This window comes from Leptodactylus fuscus, chromosome 3 (assembly GCF_031893055.1).
Source record: "Leptodactylus fuscus isolate aLepFus1 chromosome 3, aLepFus1.hap2, whole genome shotgun sequence".
Lineage (NCBI taxonomy): Eukaryota > Metazoa > Chordata > Amphibia > Anura > Leptodactylidae > Leptodactylus > Leptodactylus fuscus.
Window position 1 is genome coordinate 7,523,869 of NC_134267.1, and position 21,213 is coordinate 7,545,081.

At 47.5% G+C, this 21,213-nt stretch overlaps 2 protein-coding genes across 3 annotated transcripts in view; one reads left to right on the plus strand and one right to left on the minus strand.

Annotated features, from left to right (window-relative positions):
- The window catches only part of FBXO11 (F-box protein 11), a 59,021-nt gene extending 53,421 nt beyond the window's left edge, over nucleotides 1–5,600 (plus strand). For both annotated transcript variants that reach the window (XM_075267019.1, XM_075267020.1), the window contains exons 16-23: nucleotides 217–302; nucleotides 390–466; nucleotides 727–870; nucleotides 1,049–1,159; nucleotides 1,504–1,611; nucleotides 2,629–2,737; nucleotides 3,841–3,939; nucleotides 5,289–5,600. In XM_075267019.1, coding sequence (XP_075123120.1) covers nucleotides 217–302; nucleotides 390–466; nucleotides 727–870; nucleotides 1,049–1,159; nucleotides 1,504–1,611; nucleotides 2,629–2,737; nucleotides 3,841–3,939; nucleotides 5,289–5,418 — 864 coding nt within the window. In that variant the 3' untranslated portion in view covers nucleotides 5,419–5,600. The remainder of the gene's footprint in view (nucleotides 1–216; nucleotides 303–389; nucleotides 467–726; nucleotides 871–1,048; nucleotides 1,160–1,503; nucleotides 1,612–2,628; nucleotides 2,738–3,840; nucleotides 3,940–5,288) is intronic.
- Nucleotides 5,601–6,699: 1,099 nt separating this feature from the next.
- On the minus strand, nucleotides 6,700–20,949 carry MSH6 (mutS homolog 6). The gene is made up of 10 exons (XM_075267017.1): nucleotides 20,745–20,949; nucleotides 18,525–18,727; nucleotides 17,818–17,981; nucleotides 14,329–16,855; nucleotides 13,892–14,154; nucleotides 13,276–13,393; nucleotides 12,670–12,759; nucleotides 12,220–12,374; nucleotides 11,932–12,131; nucleotides 6,700–6,829 (listed from the first exon to the last, which is right to left on the minus strand). Exons 1-10 carry the CDS (start codon nucleotides 20,945–20,947, stop codon nucleotides 6,757–6,759), a joined length of 3,996 nt encoding a protein of 1,331 aa, XP_075123118.1. The 5' UTR covers nucleotides 20,948–20,949; the 3' UTR covers nucleotides 6,700–6,756.
- Between the last annotated feature and the right edge of the window lie 264 nt (nucleotides 20,950–21,213).

Below are 21,213 nucleotides of genomic sequence, written 5' to 3' on the forward strand. Positions count from 1 at the left end.
GATATCAAGACGGCTGCAGAAAGCTCTGGTCCTGATAACTCTCCAAGGTTTCATGCCGTCTGCTGGCCTTAGGTGTATACAGCACCCACGTCCTTATATATTGGTATAAATCCTATATACTGCACTATATATGTCTCTACATCAGGTGCCTATGGGCAGTATATATCACCCCAGGGCTAGATAAAGTGTCTAAGTGTCTGTCCCTTACTTTTGTAGGTCGGTGTTTACTTCTACGACAACGGTCATGGCGTACTAGAAGACAATGATATCTATAACCACATGTATTCGGGTGTGCAGATACGGTAAGAGTTATGACTATATAGTGTATTATGATGGAGATCCAGGGATAGCGCAATATGTTCAATTCCCTGATCTTCATTGTTGTCTAGAACTGGAAGCAACCCGAAAATCCGACGCAACAAGATCTGGGGCGGACAGAACGGGGGAATACTCGTCTACAATTCTGGTGAGTCCTATAGATGTAAGGCCGTGTGCACACAAGGCAGTCCGGAGCAGAAAATCCAGTGATCCCGGGAGTCGCTGCCTCCTGTGCGCAGTCTATACAGTCCAGGGGCGAGCAGGGACTCCTAACTATCATGAATCAAGGAGTCCTAAGGTCACCTAAGGTCAGATTTGGAAATCTGACATTTTGCTCTGGATTGGTAATGGAACTTGTGTTTTTGTATTTTTTGCACCTCTGTATTAACCATAATGGCTTTGGCGCAGGTCTCGGCTTCATTGAAGACAATGAGATCTTCGACAATGCAATGGCTGGAGTTTGGATCAAAACAGACAGTAACCCAACGTTACGACGAAACAAAATCCACGATGGCAGAGATGGCGGGATCTGTATATTTAACGGCGGGAGAGGTAAAGGTTTGCTCTTTTACGCAGTGCACACAAGGCCAGGACTAATGTGCAGCGGCCATGTTATTCCTCTGTGTGTCTTACAGTGCCACCTAGTGGTGGACAGAATGTATGCTCTGCAAAATGTCTTCATGTATTCTGGCTCCGACAACGGATTACGTTTTTTTTTCTTGTGTGTCAGGGTTGCTCGAAGAAAATGACATCTTCAGGAACGCTCAGGCCGGCGTCCTCATTAGTACCAACAGTCACCCCGTCTTACGGAAAAACAGGATATTCGATGGATTTGCTGCAGGTCAGTTACACTGGAAAGAAATTCAAGAATAATTCTAAGAAATGTCGCACACCTGGACATAAGAAATGTCACACAAATCCTGGTCATTGGCGTCCATTTGGATTTGCGTCCAGGTCCAGCCTAGCTGTCATGGCTCCGGACTCTTCCATGATGGCAGATGTGAAGGAGGATGAGGATTGGGAATTTGACTTGAGTCCATTTCATTCTCTTACTCTCCGGGACATAGCCCGCGTTCCCCGTTCCGGCCACGTGTCCTGCTCCGTACATACACGGCCATGGCTGGTGTGGGGCTTGTTTCGTAGGTTTATAATGACCCATTTCCGAATGTCTTTATTTGTTTACAGGTATCGAAATTACAAACCACGCGACCGCGACCCTAGAAGGCAATCAGATATTCAACAACCGATTTGGAGGGCTATTCCTGGCATCCGGTGTCAACGTTACTATGAAAGGTATGTGCAGACTGAACGCTTCCATACTGGGGGGGAGGGGCCTTTATTTTACTGATTTCCACCGTGTGTAATAAGACAATATCCTAATAAATGCCATGAGCTTTGTTTGGGGGAGGGGATTGTTTTCCATAGATGAAAATTTTGTTTATCCAGTAATGTAGTCTGTGTACATTTCATTGGACCAAACCTCACCCACTTGAAGCGGCCATGTTTTTGGTTAGGCGGCCGCTCACTGGTGACAGACACTTTTGGATCACAGGTCCTCCCCAGTTACGACCCCACGTGAGTTGGATATCCAATAAGGTTGTTCAGGGGTTGTCCAGGATTTAGGTTTTTATGGCCTTTTGTTAGGATAAGTCCTAAGTATGTAATAGTGAGGGGGGAGGGGGCGCTTATGGCACCTGTATTATACGAAACAGGGGAGCGGTCGCAGATAGCCGGGCTCTGCATAGTGGTCGGGCGGTGGTACTGCCGATCTCCTATTAGTCAATGGGATCTGAACGGCAGTGCTTGCACCTGGCCACTATACAGGGCACATCGGCTACCGGTCCCTTGTGTATAGTTTGTCCCTATATAGCTGATCAGCGCAGGGCCGGCTCACATATCTAAGGCCTATCCTAAGGATACGCCATAATAACCCCAAATCCTGGACACCTTATAGTGAAGTTTCAGAGGTGCTGCTGGTGGAAGAAGTTGTCGCTTTCCCCCTTTGTGGTCATCCAGCTACATTGTGGCCCCTGGCAGGGTAGATCTCTGGGTGCTGAGCCTTGAACGCGGCCACATTAAATGTGAACGGCCCATAATTTACGCCAAGACCGGAATTGGCCGCCGTCAGAGATCAGCAGGGGACGGAAGAGTCCGGACCATCTCCCTGCTTTCCTCTGACCGGTCTCCGTTTTGGCCTAAAGTATCGCCCGTTCCTCCAGATTGTTCAGATCTGCGCACTGTGATCGGCCGCGATCTATTTTTTTTTTTTTGCCATGAAATCTTCCCGTCCTATTTTTGTATTTCTTGCAGATAATAAAATAATGAACAATCAAGATGCCATAGAAAAAGCAGTCAATAGAGGGCAGTGTCTATATAAGATCTCCAGTTACACCAGCTACCCCATGCATGACTTTTACAGGTAACATTTCATTGGTTCGATCCGATCACGGCTGATCAGTGTACATGGAGGATTAACCCTTTATCTCCAGCCCCGGGGCCTGTTCTAGAATCGTGTCCTGCATCGTCTCTATGTATGTCTATACCGCTTGCTTGGAGAACGGGGCGCAGCTGCTCCTTTTTAGGGATTGGTGAGGGTTTCTGCCCCTCCCTGTGACTCGCACCAATCGCAACTTCCGACCAGTCACAAGATCGAGACGGTGAAGACTGTGGTCTGGTATTAGCACTGCGGCATCTTCTCTTTCTTTAGGCCTGGCTTAATGTGGCGCACATAGGAGCTAAAGGGATTGTACAGGATAAGAAAAACATGGCCGCTTTCTTCCAGTAACAGCGCCGACACAGGTTGGGAGTGCTATTGCAACTCTGCTCCATTCCATGGAAGGGAATGGGGACGAACACAACCCGTGAACTGATGCGGCTCCGGTTTTGGAAGAAAGACCATTGTTTTCTTGACTTTGTACAACCCTTAAAGGGGCTGCATTTAGTTGACCACTAGTGATCTCCATATTTAGTAAGGCTTCCTTTACCGCCGGCGTTCCTTTCTGTGTCCTACGGAGAAGGTCTTCCGTCTACTGCTGTTTTTGGGAGGATAAACACAAGGAAGGACCACAGAATAGGTGCAGAACCTTAAAAGATTACAATGCACCCGCTAAGATCCGGACAACCTATCCTCTGGTTCAGTCATCAGTATGAAGCATGCATTCGGGCTGGAGAACCCCTTTAAATATTTGCCAGAACAGACAATGTGTCTTTAATCGGGAGGACTTGGCTTATCTGTGCATTACACATAGGCAGCCCGTTCATTGCGCTGTAATGCTTCATGTCTCCAGTAGGGGGTAGTGAATGCTCGCTGCCAGGCTCCCCCCTACTAACCCAAAACAAGAGAACCCCATAAAGAAGACCCGGCCCCAGTAACGCTTTTATTTGTCGGTCTTGCTCTATATACTATACGCTTTGTTGTAGATAAGGAAACAGCTGCACGTGTGAGGTTGGGATCTGGGCCGGGGGTTGTACGCCAGTCATGGAAGATTCCGGATATAACTTTGTCCTTTTCTTGTTCCTTAGATGTCACACCTGCAACACCACAGACCGCAACGCCATCTGTGTGAACTGCATTAAGAAATGTCACCAAGGCCACGATGTAGAGTTTATTAGACATGATAGGTAAGTCCTCGCGCCTCTACTCGGTTCATTTAGATCAGTGGCAGATCATGTGACCACCGTAGGGCCTGGATAGCTCCTCCCCCTTACTGACAGTGGGTTGTCCTGGAGGCGGAGATTGTTCTATAGAAGTTGTATCAATTGTTCTGTACTGAGCTCCCCCTGGTGGTGACTTCTGGCAGCCACAACTTTACAGACCATGTTATTCATGACACAAATACGGCAAGGAGATAAAGTCTGGTGACTTTAAATTCCCCTCCGTGTGTTTATCAAATATTCTAGACACGTTTAGTATGTGTATGGGGGAGTGCGGCCTAAGCTGGCAGAAACACAACCATCTCATAGGACGTGAGGACTAGACACAGTCTGATGCCGCAGGTTTGTGAATCGGACACGGATACACTTAGACATTGCTAGTAAATCCGCCCCATGGCATCACTGGTGAAGTTACACAACATAGCAAGTGCACAATGTAACATGAATAGTGGATGGAGGTTGGTTCTAAGGCGAGGTCGATGTGTCATGCTGCAAAAAGTTGCTCAGATGTTGTGTGCCAAAAACAGTTGTGCAGCCTGCCGTCATATGCTGGGGTTTTTTAAGAGCTGTCAATGAATCCTGGGGATTGTAGTTTTGTCTCCGCATGTAAAATAAAGCCTAGCAAAGGTTACAAAAGGGAGCAGTGAGGATTCAGCATTGCTGGGGATGTATCTGCAGATCATTTTTGGAAGCTGGAGAACCCTTTTAATGGGTCCTGTGACTTGTGCAGCACAATTTCTTCATTCTCTAGGGGTGCAGAGGTAGTACTCACTACTATCGGGCCCTGGAATTTCAGGGGAACCAAAGGCCTCTCTGCAAAAGAGATTAGTTATAGATTACGATCAATATCAATTTTAGGCCCCTATTAAAGTATGTGTTTGAAAGAATCTTGCAAAATTTTATGCAGTGGTTTAGTTAAGACCGAACACATCAGAAGTGAAAGTGTTATATTGTGGGGAGGTGAGTAAAGAAGTGTTACTCACCTCTCCTGGGCTCTCTGACTGATCACGTGGTAATGTGATTCATAGACAATAGTGTGGAGCGAGTAGTATTCCATGGAATACCTTGTCGGCATAGGAATGCCAAAGGGTTACACTCATTCCTATGCCGGCGAGGTATTCTGTCGAATACTACTCGCTCAACACTAATAGACAAATGTTGCAATCCCATGTGACCTGATGAGTGCAGGGAGTGATCCTGGAGAGGTGAGTAACCCCCCTCCAATAATTATATATTAGCCGTTTCGGGGGGTCAGACTGTTCAGGAGCTTCCAGCTACGCCTGTTACTAATTTGTATTTTTCCCGCCCCCCTCCAGGTTCTTCTGTGACTGCGGTGCCGGAACGCTGTCTAATCCTTGCACATTAGCCGGAGAGCCCACACACGACACAGATACATTATATGACTCTGCTCCTCCTATAGAATCTAATACTTTGCAACACAACTGAACTTAAGAAGGGGAAGTCCTGCCATTCTAACAGAACTCTTTAAAGATTACTTTTTTTTTTTCTCGCTTTTTTTTTGGAAAAAAAAAATAGTTCAAAGCTAAAGAAAATTGCCCATTTCTGGAAACCAGTTTGATGCGATGATGGAATTCATCCTGCCAAAAAAATCACAAAAAAAAAGGAAACGGAGCTGGACTAGGCAATATGTTGACTCAGGATATAAAGGAAGAACTGGGCATTTTTTTTTTAAGCAATTACTCAAAGACTTTCGGAAGTGACGAGAAAGAAGCTACTGCGCGGTCTGGCGATGGCGTCCTGCCGGGCAGCCCCATGCGCAGTAGTCCTTATTCTGTAGACAGGCAGCAGTCGTTGCTGCTGCCGTACACACGGACATGGGTACCAATTGCTTTTTGTAACATGAAAAAAAAAAAAAAAACGAAAAAAAAAACAAAAAACACACAACCGTGAGCTAGCACTTCTGCATTTCTTTTGATTTTTTTTTTAACACGTATTCAGATTGAGATATTTTAATGCTTTAATCTCATGTAGTTTTTTTTTTTTTTTAATTTCAAGCAAAACTTATTGTACTTGAAAGTGTCCCCGTTTTTTTTTTTTTTTGGTTAGCACCATAGCATTGCTGTAAAACTGTACTCATGTCCCAGTATCTATGTTCTTTCTATGAAAGAGGAAAACACTAATCTTAATCCAGCAATTTTTCTGGTATCCTTTTGGAAAAAGTTAGAATGTTGTCTCCTTTCCCGTCGTTCCTTTTACCTCCCCCTCCCCCCCCAGATGCGGACAGTTGTGCGAGGGGTCTCCGAAGCGTCCAGGCTTCTATCGCTCCCTCCCCCCGGGATGTGGCGGGTGTTGACTTTGGTTAAAAGTTTCCTGTAGTCTCCTCCGAGCGCTCCTGTATCTTACTGTTCATTTTTTGTTTGAACAGCCTGGACCTTGTACACACTGCTGGAAATTGTCGAGATTTCCCGCTTTACGAAGCTGAGACGAGCCTATATAAAGTTTCATAGCTTTTGTTTTTAATTTTTTTTTTTTTTTTTGGATTCTCTCCCCCCATTTCTATGTATTGGTGACAGTGGGTAATCAAACAGCCTGAAAGTGTATGCATGTACCATAACATCTAGACTTAATATATTGTGGAGTATTCAATAACCATTATGTAGAGGGTAGGTATGAATAAGAAAAAAAAAAAAATGGGGTTTAATTTCCTAGGAAAGAAATGGAAATATGGTCATTTTTAAAAAATAAAGTTTATTAGATCATAAATGTGTGAAAACCAGCCTTGTGAATAAACACCAAAAACCACCAGTGTACTTTACAGTCTTATTACATCATTGCCAGGAGGTCGCCGAGTCTGTGCCGGTCCAAGACGCCGCGTTCTAGTAAACCGCAGAGGTCTCTGCAAGGAGGGAAGGAAGAAAACAGTTACTAGAAGATCTATGGCCGCCATTCGCATTAGTGCAAGTCCTGATATGGTCCAGTAGTAGATGATGTGTGCTAATACCTCTACAGATAAGTGTCCTTAAAGCCGAGACCCAATGTGGTGTTTTAGTCTAACCAATCCCAACCCCATTCTGCAGGAAAATACAGGAGCGGACACAGTGATTGCCCTATAGCAGGTGTAGGGAACCTTTGGCTCTCCAGCTGTTGCAAAACTACAACTCCCAGCATGCATACCTGCTCTGCTGTTCAGGGAACTCCCATGGAAGTGAATGGAGCATGCTGGGAGTTGTAGTTTCACAGCAGCTGGAGAGCCAAAGGTTCCCTACCCCTGCCCTATAGGAATAATGGAAGCAGAAAGTCCAAAGTACTGCAATCTATTAGCACCACTAGTTTTTCCTACAGTGTTATTGTTTTTTTTTCTTGCCACATGGGGCCTTAGCATAGACCAATATTAGATTTGGGTCTGACATGGGAACCCCTGCCTATCTCTGGTGCTGTAAGCTCTGTCCCATCCCTCAGCAGTACAGTAAGTGCCTGATACTAGAGACCTGTGGGTCCTATTTGTAGGTTCCCCTTCCCCCTGCTGGGAGATTGTCCCTGATATCAGTAAATGTAGAACTCCATTCACACTGAGGATTTAGCAGGGCTTTCCATCCTCCATTCCCTGCAGACATTTATTCCTTCTCCACAGGACAGGTCCATGTTCAGACTAGTGGTAAGCTACAAGCCTTCCAACCCCCCCCCATAACGTTATTTTTCCACTTTCAGAACCATCTGAGGTCTTAATGTTTGTTCTTTCCTGATCCTAATATCTATGACACGAACTTGGATTAGATAGACTTGAGTGCCCCAATAGTACTAAAATGTAACTTATCACCAATTAAAGTTACTAATGTAACCAATGCTCAAACCCCTAATGTACAGCAATGACACCCCGAGCCTGTGTCATCTACCTACCAACCAAACTCCCCCACCCTATGTACATTGGGTCCTTTTAAAATCCCATGGCCAAGGTGTACTGATAGTGCTGGTCGTCTACCCAACACACTGACTTGTGGGCAGGTCTGCACAGACAAGGCTCAGTGTCAATCCTGACAAGTAGCGGGGTCTAGCGCTCAGGCCCTGGGAATGGAGATTCTTACTGCACTTTATCAACTGTTCTAGCACCTATAGAAATATCTTTCCTCCTGATGAGCCATGACAGGGAAACGCATTGAGGAACAATAGTAGAGCGAGGATTACTAATAGATCGGCTGGAGCGCAATCTTTTAGCAGCACAGGAGTGAATGATCCCTAGGGAGTGGCGGCGTATCAGATGGAGCTAACCCCGGAGTGCTGTATAGCTCTGATGGTGCGGACTCCAATCTTTATGTGGCTGTTTATGTAGCGGGCTAGATCTGTGAGTGCTGTAGTAAGTTTACAGTGAGAAGTATCCGCATCTCCAACACTGAAACACTGTATTATTGGAGCTATTGCAAGGAGGCGGCTACTACTCCCCCGCCACTAGAATGGGTTAATGCCCTAGATGAGTGTTGGTTACATTAGTACCTTTAAAGAGGACCTTTCACCATTTTGCCCACAGGCAGTTCTATATACTGCCGGAAAGCTGACAGTGCGCTGAGTTCAGTGTACAGTACCGGCCCGGTGTGAAGAGCTTACGGCCCGGTACCGTAGCTCTTCTATGGTCAGAAGGGCGTTTCTGACAGTTAGCCAGAGACATCCTTCTGCCTCGCGGTGCCAATCGCGCTGTGCTGTGGAGCGGGGAGGAACGCCCCCTCCCTCTGCTCACACAGCTTGTCCGTAGACGAGTATTATCAGGGAGGGAGGGGGCGTTCCTCCCCGCTCCACAGCACAACGCGATTGGCGCCGCGAGGCAGAAGGACGTCTCTGGCTAACTGTCAAACGCCCTTCTGATCATAGAAGAGCTACGGTACCGGGCCGTAAGCTCTTCACACCGGGCCGGTACCGTACACTGAATTCAGCACACTGTCAGCTTTCCGGCAGTATATAGAACTGCCTGTGGGCAAAATGGTGAAAGGTCCTCTTTAATTGGTGATAAGTTACATTTTAGGACTATTGGATTTTAGTGCGGCACCAAGTTCTCTCTTTCATGATACTATCAATAATTCTGGACAATGGGAAACTGGAGGAAAAAAAAAATTCAGAACTGGGTGGATGTGAAGACAAAGTGCATGTGCGACGTCTGTGCAGCCGAACCAATGTCATCTGTATTCTAGGTTTCTGTACAATTCTGAGGATACCGATGTTATTTGGTTTTATTTACATTTAAACCCCTTAGAAATCCAAAACTGCCAAGTTGTTTTTTTTTTTTTTTGTATGACATAAGCTGTGACCCCATGTGCCTAATTTTGGTGCAGTTAGACTAGGCAATCCAATGAGACAAACTTAGCATTAGACAGCCCCAGTGTAAGACTAAAATACAGGCGAGGATTAGTAGCTCTGCCTCGTTTAACCACTTCCGGACCACCCATAGACTATATACGTCTGGGAAGTGATTGCCTTGTTCTGACAGGACGTGCCGGTACGAGATCGTGCAGCTGCTGATACTGGGAGCAGCTGTAACTTCAGCCGGAGCTCACAGAGAGAATGTGTATACACAGCTATCCGCGCCACCATGATAGGGCTGCTTTATGACCCGGCAGTCACATGATCTGCTGGGATCAGTATCTTTCAAGAGCTGCTGATATACAGCACCTTGTATACACAGTATACAGATCAGCTCTGTATACTGTATATACAAGGTGCAGGAGGCAAATGTACCAGCCCCAGTTATTGGGGAAATCAGCCAATAATACTAAAAAAAAAAAATAAAGTGATCAGATGTCCCCAAAAGTCTCTTATGACCTTATGGGGACACCATCTGAAAAAAAATATAAAACAATTAAAGTTTACAAAGTAAAATTACAATAAGTAAAATACACCAATAATACACCATTCTTAAAGGGGCTCTATCAGCAAAATCATGCTAATAGAGCCCCACATATGCGTGCATAGCCTTTAAAAAGGCTATTCAGGCACCATAAATCTTATATTAACCCCCGGTCCCATTTTTAAATAAAAGGATAAAAACATATATGCAAAATTTACCTGAACGTGCACCCTGGGCGGGGATAAAGGATGCAACATCAGCTTCGGGCACACCTGCCTCTTCTGTCTTCTTGGAGTAACGCCCTCTTGCTCCGTGTCTTCTTCCGGCTTCTTCTCGGGAAATCTCGCGCCTGCGTAGTAGCGCTTCCCTCCGAATCGCTACTGCGCAGGCTCAGTCCCGTAGACGTACTCGATCTTGAACTGCCATTAAGTGAAATGGCAAGTGAGCCTGCGCAGTAGCGAGTCGGAGGGAAGCGCTACTACGCAGGCGCGGAATTTCCCCAGAAGAAGCCGGAAGAAGACACGGAGCAAGAGGGCGTTACTCCAAGAAGACAGAAGAGGCAGGTGTGCCCGAAGCTGATGTTGCATCCTTTATCCCCGCCCAGGGTGCACGTTCAGGTAAGTTTTGCATATATGTTTTTATCCTTTTATTTAAAAATGGGACCGGGGGTTAATATAAGATTTACGGTGCCTGAATAGCCTTTTTAAAGGCTATGCACGCATATGTGGGGCTCTATTAGCATGATTTTGCTGATAGAGCCCCTTTAAAGGTTATAGCCCCACCCCCAACATCATATAAAAATTACTGTAACAGAGGAAAAACTATTTTATAAAGTTTTTCAGTAGTACTTTAATAACACAAAAAAGGAAAAGTGAAAACCAGACAATTCCCCTCCTATTTTGTTTATATTTTCCCAGATATTAAAAAAAAAAAACTAAAATATTAGAAAATAAAAAAAAAAAAAATCCCTATGTGTCCCCGAAAAAGAGATGCAGAAATTAGTTGACAGACGTAGGAGAAAAACATTTCAGCCCTCTAAACCGCACATACAAAATACACCGAAAATGTGTCTGGTCCTGGAGCACAAATTGGCCGGTACTGAAGGGGTTAAAGGGCAATTTCAGCAGACTCTTAATGTGCACACCTGGTGAACATGCCCCCTCTCTATTCACTGGCTCCAGCCCTCCCATTTGGGTAGCACATCTATTGGGGAGTCTCTATCCCTCCCTTTACACCAGGGATGATATTGTGGTGTCGGCTCCTTTCTTATCCTGCACCTCACACACCCTTAGACTGGAGCCACAATCCAGTGACCGCTCCATTATACTATTGGCCCAAATGAGCAAAATAATAGCACCGGCTGAGGACACAGAACAAGGGAACAGCAATGGATGTTTTTGTGGGGTAAGGGCAGAGGGAACAAGATGTCTAAGGGGGAGTTCACACGGAGTAACATGCCGCATGATGTGGCACGTATACGCTGTGTGAGACTTTGCGGGCCGTATACGCTCCCATTGATTTCAATGGGAGCCGGGATCGTATACGTGGCGTTATTTTGCAGCTGCAAAATCACGGCCACAAAATAGTGCCGCGTATAACTCACCCTAACACTTTCCTGATACCTGAGTTAAAAAAAAAAAAAAACAACAGTAAGGTCTTGTCCTGTGATTTGCATCTGTAGAACTGAGACTAAACCAGGTGTCACGTGTATATACATACAACACTGTAGCTGTCCTATAGATCGGTTTCCACCATTATTCCTATTTAGTCTTCCTATGCGCCCAACACATGTAACCCAGTTAGCTGCTTAGTGAATGCCAGGATCACACGACTGTATAAGGCCCCATGTACATTGTACAGGTCAGTGTACAGATTGCTGTGTGTGCAGTCCAGGATTTCCACTGACCCTCATTCACGTGAATGGGCAGAGGCAGATTATCGGACCTGCACTATATTTTGTGGCTTTGTTCTGCAGCCTGGACACTATGGCTGTGTATATGGGACACTATATTATCTATAGCTACAGTTGCATGCATGAGGCCTATTAGACAGGACTTCTCCATGGGCTCTGCTGCACCGATCACCTGTCAGTCTCCTCTTCACCATGGAGAGCATTGCTGGGGTATAAAGAATAGTGCAAACCCCCAGAAAACATCAGAACAACCCACCTGAAGATCTTCACAGACAGTAAGTTCTTTTCAAACTCTCGCGCCTTCTTATGGCCGCTCTGTATGATGTCCTCGGGGATGTTGGCCAGTCTCGCTGCATTGAAGCCATAGCTTTTTGGGCAAGCTCCCTTAATAAACTTGTATAGGAAAGTGATGGTCTCCTGGCTGGGATCCTCACATTCGTTTTCAACCATACAAGCCTAGTAAAGATATGGGTATGTTCAGTACATGAGATAGTGATTGTATAAGCGCCCAACCCCCAATATCATGAGAGCAGAAGCTACTTACCATATGCCCCAGGCGTACGGCGGCCACGTGCGAGTAATCCTCCACCAGGGAGTGGTAGTGTGTGGAGAATAATGTCCGGCATTTAATCCTCTCCGAGAGCTCCTTCACTACAGCGCTGGCTATGGCCGTCCCATCAAATGTCGCCGTGCCCCTGCCTGGGAGAGAGGGGAAGAGTCAACACCTCCGACGGTCCCATCCAAACCCTGAGGTCTGATAGGTTCTATATAATGAGGGAGCCATATAAGTCTCATGTGGTCCTAACACTGTGTCCTGGCCATAGACCAGCTCTATCATTGCCCCTCATGGTTGTGTACGTCGGGTCCTGGCTGATTGGGTCAGAAGGGAGCGCCAAGTGTCAGAGGAGATGCCATGACAGAAGCTTTCCTGAACACAATATTAGGTGACTGTTCACGTTGCCTTTTACCAAGTCGCGTTTCGTCCATAACCTACCGAGCTCGTCCAGGAGCACCAGGGAATGTTCAGTCGCGTGTTGTAATATACTGGAGGTTTCACTCAATTCCACAAAAAAAGTGCTTTCACCTATGAAGAGATGTTACAGATAGATTATAGATAGAATAATGTAACGAGGATTGTGAAGGATTCCTGGTCTGTAGCCGCAAAGCTGTGGCAAGTCTAGAAAACCTACTAATACCCCGCTAAATAACCTCTGTAATGGGGCAGATGGCGAGGAAACCGACCGGGCTCAGCAAGCATGGACTGCAATAGATCGCCAGGGACAGGTGAGTATTTATTAATCCCCTCCCCCCTTAGCCTCCCACAGGGTTGCCCCAATTCTTGGACAACCCCTTTAACACTTGCAGATAATCACAACCCGCCTGTTCATCATCAGGGACTGCTCAGGGCCGACCATCAATGTCACTATAGCCCGGTGTCTTTCTGTGGAGGCTGCAGAACAGTTTAGAGATATTTGGAGCCTTCTAGGATGGTACCCTCTGCTAATCCTCATCTCATCTCCTCATCCTACTTTCCTTATAGATTTATGGTCACCTCTTAGACACGGCAGAAGTCGTATGTGACTACCCAGAGCCAAGTTACCTGCCATGATCCTGTCGGAGGCGCCCAGTCTGGTGAAGACTCTGTCCACAGGCGTCAGCTTACAGACTTCTGCAGGCACGTAACACCCCAACTGCGCCATCACCACCATCAGACCGGCCTGAAAGAGGAGAAAGTCGCCCTCAGACTCGTACAGGGGAAAGCGTAAGACACCGATGGATTTACACAGACATTGTCACAAGACGACTCTCCTCTCTCTCAGCAGTCGTCATGATCTTTGACCGGCCATTACTCAGTACCTGCAGACTACGAGCTCCAATAGAAGAAGAAAACAAGGAGTTGCGGCCATAGAGCTCCGGCCTAAAGTCCTAATAACAGACAGCGGGCACGGCCTTACAGCCCTGACAAGTCGCAGCTCCGTGTAGTTATGACGTTTGCAACATTGCTTGGACCCCTGATCTATCAGAAACATCCCCAGGACTAGGCAAGTAAATTAATACTCCCTGGACAATCCCTTTAATGGCAATGGTGACCCGACCACGATCCAGCAGATCAGCATTTACTGACGTTTATATTGGATGACCCCAATACTTATAGTTACTAAATGACTCCCACACGTGAGTGATCTAGAGCTCGAGGCACCAGACACAAGGCTTACCTGTCTCAGCAGCGTTGACTTGCCCCCCATGTTTGGACCGGTGACCAGCACACAGTGGGCACTGCTATCCGTCTCCTCGTCCTCGCAACCAATTACAATATCATTCGGGATGAAGTCATCGCCAAAAAAGGTTTTGGTAATGCAGGGATGGCGGAATCCGCGGAGCTCCAAAAAGGGGGCGGTGTCATCGGGCAGTAAGATGTCAGGCCTGCAAATCGGAGCGTCGCCACCTCGACTGTACTGCGCCAAGCAGATCAGGACGTCTGCAACGTAAAGGGATCATAGTGAGGGATTAGACTCGTATTCATCGATTACAGTAACCAAAAGCACTGGATCCTGTGCCCCCCCCCCCCCCCCCATATGAACAGACTGGAGGTCCAGGTGATGTCTCTAAACCTGCCCCCCCTTACGACTGATATAACATGTCCTCTACTCACCCAATACAGCGAAGCACTCCACCGCCGTCTGCCACTGCTTGTAGTTTTTATCGAAGTTATAGAAGAGCCTCCTCATACAGTCTTTCAGGGCGGCGTCTCTGCGCTCTTCTGCATTCGTCAGGTCACTAAACATATTTTCGATGGCCTTGGTCCAGTATCGCTTGTAGCCCTTCTTGGTAGATTTTAGCTCATACTCCTCCGGTAAGTTGCGTTCTGTGACGCTCTCCGGGATCTCCATTTGGTAGCGGTTCTTTGCCGTCCCCCAGTAGACCATACTCTTACACCCGAGTCTCTTTCGCTGCTTCTCCAAGTAGTCAGCCAGGCTCTGCTCCGCCGACTTAATGTCTTTAAGGGCTTCATCGTAGTCTGGATCAAAGCCGGCTTTCGGAGTGATCACTCCAGTTTTTCTGGCCTTCTCATGGTCAAAGGAGGTATCCCAGCGCTTCAGCTCCGCGGACAGATCCGGAAAGCGCCCTTTGGGAGTTTTACCTTTAAGACCCAGCACTTGTTTGAGAATATTGGACTTGAAGTCATCAATGGCGTCTTCCATGATCGTGAGGACTTCTCGCATCACCTTAAAACCTTCCAGGGCAGAAAGGAAGTCTGCAATCTTCTTCTTGCTGTAGGTGGTCTCCTCGTACATGACCGCTCTGCTGTCCGGGTGGTTTTGGCTTTTCAGCGGAGAACCAATACTGTGGATTTTGCTCAGAAGTCTTTCGAGATCTGGAAGTTTTTTCAGCAGTTCCCCGACCTCTGACACTTTCCCCAGGATAGCCATGAGATCTTCAACCGCGTTCAGGCGATCATTGATGGAGAAGGGGTTGCACAATGGCGCACAAAGCCACTGCTTCAATAGGCGCTTGCCGAAAGGAGTGAAGCAGGTGTCCAACCTCTCCAGCAGGGTCCCTTCTGTAGACCCATTGGTCCCATTTTGGAGAATCTCGAGGTTTGTCAGTGTAACTCCATCCAGAACCATTCGTTGGCTCGTTTTGGCAAAGAAACTGGTTGAGGTTTGAGCTCTTTCCAGGTCCAGGTCGACAGGGACGTATTCTTCAAAGTTCGCCATGGAAAGCAGCTCTTGATCGATGAGACATTTCTTGAGATAGAAAACACAAGCCCCGAGGGCAGAGAGGGCGAGCTCGTGCTGATCACCGGGCGTCAGGCCTAAGGAGTCCGTGTCGGAGGTCATGGCTTTTAGGACTGGGGGCAACGTACCGCTCTCACGGTCTTTCTTGCCCTCTTTACCAAAGTAACCTTCTTCGGCCAAGATCTTTAGTGTTTTAGTAGCGTCCCAGAACTGAGAGGAAGGATTTAACCCCTCCTGGATAGACGTGGACAGGCAGCTTTTAAGAACTTTCTTTGTGTCCAGCGATGGATTACACTTCTCAAACAAGATCTGTACTGGGGGATAATGGGCAACTAAGGTCCGAAATCTCGAGCAATGGCGGTCATCGTGGAACTGGCCAACGTAAAATCTCCCTACCGAAGTGTCCACGAAGCAGACGCCGTATAATCTCTGCTGACCTGACGAATCGTTCAGTTTTTCCTTTACACATAGCAGGTACTTGCTGTGACTCTCTGAAGGGTTTCCGTCTAACACGCTGTAGGTCTGCGTTCCTTTGGTAATAATCCTACAGATTTCTCTTCTCACAACCTTGTCAAACTTCGTTGGGTGAGACATGGACTTGCAGCGCGCTTCCATCATTTCGGGTGTTTCGGTCTGCTCTACCCTGGCGACTTTATATCCCTTCTGTACGAGAACATCTGAGAACCGACCAAATGCAATTTCCGGGAACCCAGAGTGAGCCCACGAGCCTTTCATGAACATCAGGCCCAATTCATTCACCCCTATAACCGCGTCCATGTGGTAAAGTTCATAAAACTTCCCGACCTTATAGAAGATGACGGTATCGAAGTGCTGCGACTTCAGCTGCCACCATTTCCTCATGCCTGGGGTACATTTATTGAGGAAATCATCGGGGACGTACAAGGTGCCGGGGTCGTAGTCTTCGTCGCTCTGCCTCTTTCGTTTTGCATCTTTCCTCCGCCCGTCTTGAAGCCACTCAAACTTCTCGTGGTCCCATGTAGAAGCCGCACCGCTCCCTCCCGAGCTGGTCTGCGATTCGAAGGCTTCAGGGGCAGAAAACGACGACAGCTTTAACTTGGCTTCTGCAGACACAGCGACGGCTCTTTTTGGGGTTTCCGGTGCATCATTTTGCAAAATCTTAGCAGGAGGCTTTGAGACATTTCCTCTTTTGCGTTTGACCGGGACTTTGACCGGACTGTCTTCTTCTGTTTCAGACTCTGGGGCAGAGACGTCCTTCTCATCTTCTCCACTGCTGCCCTCATCGCTGCTTACAGAATCCTTCGCGTCCGGCTTGAATTCATCATCGGAGCCTTCCTCGCTACTGTCCGACGCCACCATTATTCTCCTCCGCTTGGCTTTTCCATTGCTCCTGGCCTGACGTACAGGCCTGCCGTTCTTTCGCTCAGGAATTACTTCTTCACCTCCCGAACTTTCTTCTACCTGAGTAAAAGGAACAAAAAAAAAAAACAGGAAATGATGTTGTAAACTGGAGACGGCAAAGCCTTAATGGTCACACCTTAATATTACAATAAATCCACTGCTAAATCCTCGCTGTCCCCCTGTGAAGCCTTTGCTTGCTGCTCCAGTTATTTACAGCTGGGGAATTTGTGGACAAACTACATTTCCCAGGATTCATCTGGCTCAATATTCTTTACAAACACTTATTTTGACCTAAAAGTGCACCGGAGCTTTATGGGTGCACCCATGCAGGACATGCACAAGAAAAAAAAACTTCAGGTCAATTTGCACAGTATGTGAATGAGATTTGTTTAAGGAGTTTTTCAGACTAAAAAATAATGGCGACTTATCCTATAAGGTCAGTGGGAGCCCAGAAAGTGATGACTGATAGAGAACGGAGCAGGAAGCAGACAGCGCTGTTCTCTACTAGTGGTCGAGCTGCGTCACTACAGCTTAGGTGCCCATACAAATGAATCGGAGATGATTTGCAGTACTTGGACTGACCACTACACAGAACAGCGCTGTTCGCTTCCTCCTACATTCTCTGTGTATCAGAGGCTGTAAACAGCTAATGGATGACAGTGGGCGTCAGTCTGATGATGAGGATTCCTTAATACAGGCCAGGGGTGCCGTGGAAACCCACTAAGGGGTTGCAACACTTAGGATGCAGATAAGGTTGCATGAAGACACGCCGTCATCTTCCCAACCTTAAGATGTTTTATGGCTTAAGGAAAAAAGCAAAGCTACCTATAAGAGTATACATGTATATATATGGTGAACCTGAATCTAACAAGAGACATTACAATAGTGAGCGGCTACAAAGCAACTCTTCTATAGACGTCACAGCTACAAGTAGAGGCGACATTTTACTCTTGTTTGTAGAGAACAAACCACCCAGATGTCGCCCATCTGCCTCACGGCTCTATATATACTCCAGGACTTACCTCCATTTCCTCCTCTGAATCTGAAGGTTCGGTGCACACGGCCAAAGAAAGTCTCTTCTCTTTGTCGGTCGTCATTGCTTCATCCGCCATTTTCATGGCTCTTGCGATTTCTGATCTGGTGCTGAAAAACATTCCTCCTTTTTTGGCATCTGAGGCTGATGAACCTAAAGGCAAAAATCAGAAGCTATTCACAATGCAGCTAGACATCGCTCATCATCATATAGCTTAACCTCTTCACCGCATATATACAGGGGATATCTGGCCTTTATACATCGCAGATATCTGCTGGCAGGGTCCATGGTCTCAGACAACGTCTCAAGGAGCCCCGATCTGCCGTAAACCGCAGTGTTATAGTATTGGAGACTACGGAATAAGATCCGATGCTCCCTCCCCCGCTCCAGGGCTGGATTATGGGAGCAACGCGGTTTTATGTGGTCCCCAAATCTCCCACAGAGGAGCCGCACTGTTCCCATAGCTGTATGTGCCATTTCTATAGGAATTAGGAGAACAGTGTAAAGCAGTGTAAAGGGTTCACGCTACCATGTCCATTGATCTCATCCGTCACAGAACGAAAGCAATGGACATGAAACGACAGATACAGATGGAGTCTGGGGTAAGACACAAGCTGTAACCGCACTGACCCACAGAATAATGGGAAAAAAACCAAAAAAGTCCTATGCCGTACTGGTCACCCAGGTAAGTCGCACCTGAATACTTCTTTATGTATTTGGCTCCCACCCATCCTCTGGTCGGGGTTTCATCAAAAAACTGAACATGAACGTGGAGAGATTTCCCCTTTCCTCTGAGATGGACGTCTTCTCTGGGATGGTTGTACACTAAGGAGGGCCACCAGGGGTGACCCGGCATCTTGGCCCACACAAGGTCTCCGGGTGTAAAGTCACAGACCACACTGGATTAAGAAAGAAAGAAAAAAAGTCAGTAACATCTCATGGAGGGTGGGGGTCTCAGCGATCATAGTCATAGAACATCTCCTGGAGAGTAGGGGTCTCAGCGATCAGATAACATCTCATGGAGAGTAGGGGTCTCAGCAATCAGCACTATGCTGTGTGCAAAACTTAGTGACCCCCTTTTTTTTTATTATTATTTTAATTATACAGACATGATTAAATGAATCCGTGCGATGTGATGGGCGACTCACCCGATATCTCGGTGGCCCGGCAGGATATGGTGGGCAGTAGCAGGTGAGACCACCTAATGCCAACATGCCAGGGCTCCAATCAGTGCAAAATATTGGTTTGACTTCACTTGGACGGGATCTTGCACCACCAATAAGGTCACATCTATACGCAGCTTCATGGCAGATCAATGCTGCGGACTTGACAATCTGCACCTGCACTACGGACAGTCCTGCACTCAAAATTCTGAAGCGTCACGCATTGATTTTAAAGGGATCCTATCATTACAACTCAATTTTTTTGTCCCTAGCACATAGGAATAGCCTTAAAGGGATTCTACCATTAAAGCAACTTTTTTTTTTCTAATTACCACGTTGGAATAGCCTTAAGAAAGGCTATTCGTCTCCTACCTTTAGATGTGGCCGTTCCTTAGAAATATCGGTACTTACTGGTGTGCTAATGAGGTCTCGCCAGCAATGGGGGCGTCCTTCTTCTTCATCTGCCTCCTCCCCTTGTCTGTCGTCTTCTTTCTTCGTCACGTCTGACGCCTGCGCAGTCGGCTCTGCTGGCCATATTTCCAAGGCTGCAATTGTGTGCATGCGCAGTATGCTCCTCACGTCTTCGCCGAACAGAGTATACTGCGCAAGCTCAGCAAGGTCCGTACAGCCCTCCGACGCCCGAATGAACTCATCCAGGCGTCGGAGGGCTATACGGACCTTACTGAGCATGTGCAGTACACTCTGTTCGGCGAAGATGTGAGAAGCGTACTGCGCAATTGCAGCCTTGGAAATATGGCCGCCATGTGCAGTCGGCTCTAAAAGGGTCTTGCTGTCAGAGCCGATTGTGCAGGCGTCAGACATGACGAAGAAAGAAGACAACAGACAAGGGGAGGAGGCAGATGAAGAAGGACGCCCCCATTGCTGGCGAGACCTCATTAGCATATCGGTAAGTACTGATACTTCTAAGGAATGGCGCGACGGAGAAGACATCTAAAGGTAGGAGAGGAATAGTCTTTCTTAAGGCTATTCCTACGTGCTAGGGACAAAAAGTTGAGTTTTAATAATAGGATCCCTTTAACTATTGAGTGACAGGTGCGGCCACTTGACCGCTGACCGGAACAAATTCAGTTTGGCCCGCCCCTCCCCCTCCCATAACCACTTTTTGCTTTTTAGACCCTGCCATAACCTTTTCATTTTTCCATTTCCAAAGCTAAATGAGGTATTTCTAAGGAACGGCGCGGCGGCGGCGGCCACGTCTAAAGGTAAGAGACGAATAGACTTTCTAAAGGCCATTCCGACGTCTTATCCACAAAAAAAGGAAGCTTTAATGGTAGAATCCCTTTAAAAATTCGGAAAAAACTCCGCAGCAGTGTTATTCTCCGTATTTATCAGGTGGGAACCCGGCGCACCTCGTTATCGTCTATGGGGTTTGGGGGGTTTATCTTATTTTTAGTGGATTCGGCTTGTGTTTGGGGTCTCCCCCAGTGGACCTCGCGTCACATGACCACACTGCAAAGCGATTAGGACTAATTATCAAACGTTACGCGGCTTCTGACTCCTAAATCAGTGACGTCATCGAGGGAAAGAAATAAACTCGGCGTCTTCCTATTCTACGTGTAATATAACGCATTATAAAACCTGCCGATGTGAATACGCCCCAACCAGGCTGCAATAAGCAGTGTGTTATAGCGGCAGTCACCCAGCTTTCCCAGGTACAGATACAGCTCGTGGTGAGGTCCCGGCAGAGCTCTGCGCGGTGTCCGCTAGGGGGCGCCTCACTAGTGTCCGGTACCTCGGCGTGGCCGCTCTCGGGCTCTTCCCTCCAGGCTTTGTGGCCCCCGCTGACTCTTTGGGCGAGCAGTTGGACTTGTTGCCGGCAGTGGGGGGCACGTCGGCCTCGGTGGGGGAGGCGCTGCTGCCGCTCTTCTTGGCCTTGCTGGTGGTCGCCGGGGGAGACTTGGTGAAGAAGCTGAACAGCGTCTTCTGCTTGGACATGATGGCGCCGCCGCCTCCTCCTCCTCCTCCTCAGTCCGCTCTAGAACGCGGGAGCACAGCTGGCGGGAAAACCCTTCTAACACGGAGACTAGCCCCTCCCTCCCCGGAAGTACGCCGAGCCAGCCTAGCCAATCGGAGAGGAGAAGAGCGGAGGGGGCGGAGCCGCGGGCAGAGCACGTGTTGGAGCCGCGGCTGTTGTCATGGTGACCGCGGGGCTTGTGATTGAAAGTGGAGAGGAAATGGCCGGGGAGTCACGTGATAAGGAC

What these genes read in the sequence shown, in the direction of transcription:
- MSH6 (XM_075267017.1), bottom strand. Translation starts at nt 20,947, where the DNA reads ATGTCCAAGCAGAAGACGCTGTTCAGCTTCTTCACCAAGTCTCCCCCG. An exon ending in ATTCAGAGGAGGAAATGGAG is followed by an intron (nt 16,856 to 17,817) that starts GTAAGTCCTGGA and finishes CCTTTTACTCAG; the next exon opens with GTAGAAGAAAGTTCGGGAGG. An exon ending in CTGTCTGTGAAGATCTTCAG is followed by an intron (nt 6,830 to 11,931) that starts GTGGGTTGTTCT and finishes CCCTCCTTGCAG; the next exon opens with AGACCTCTGCGGTTTACTAG.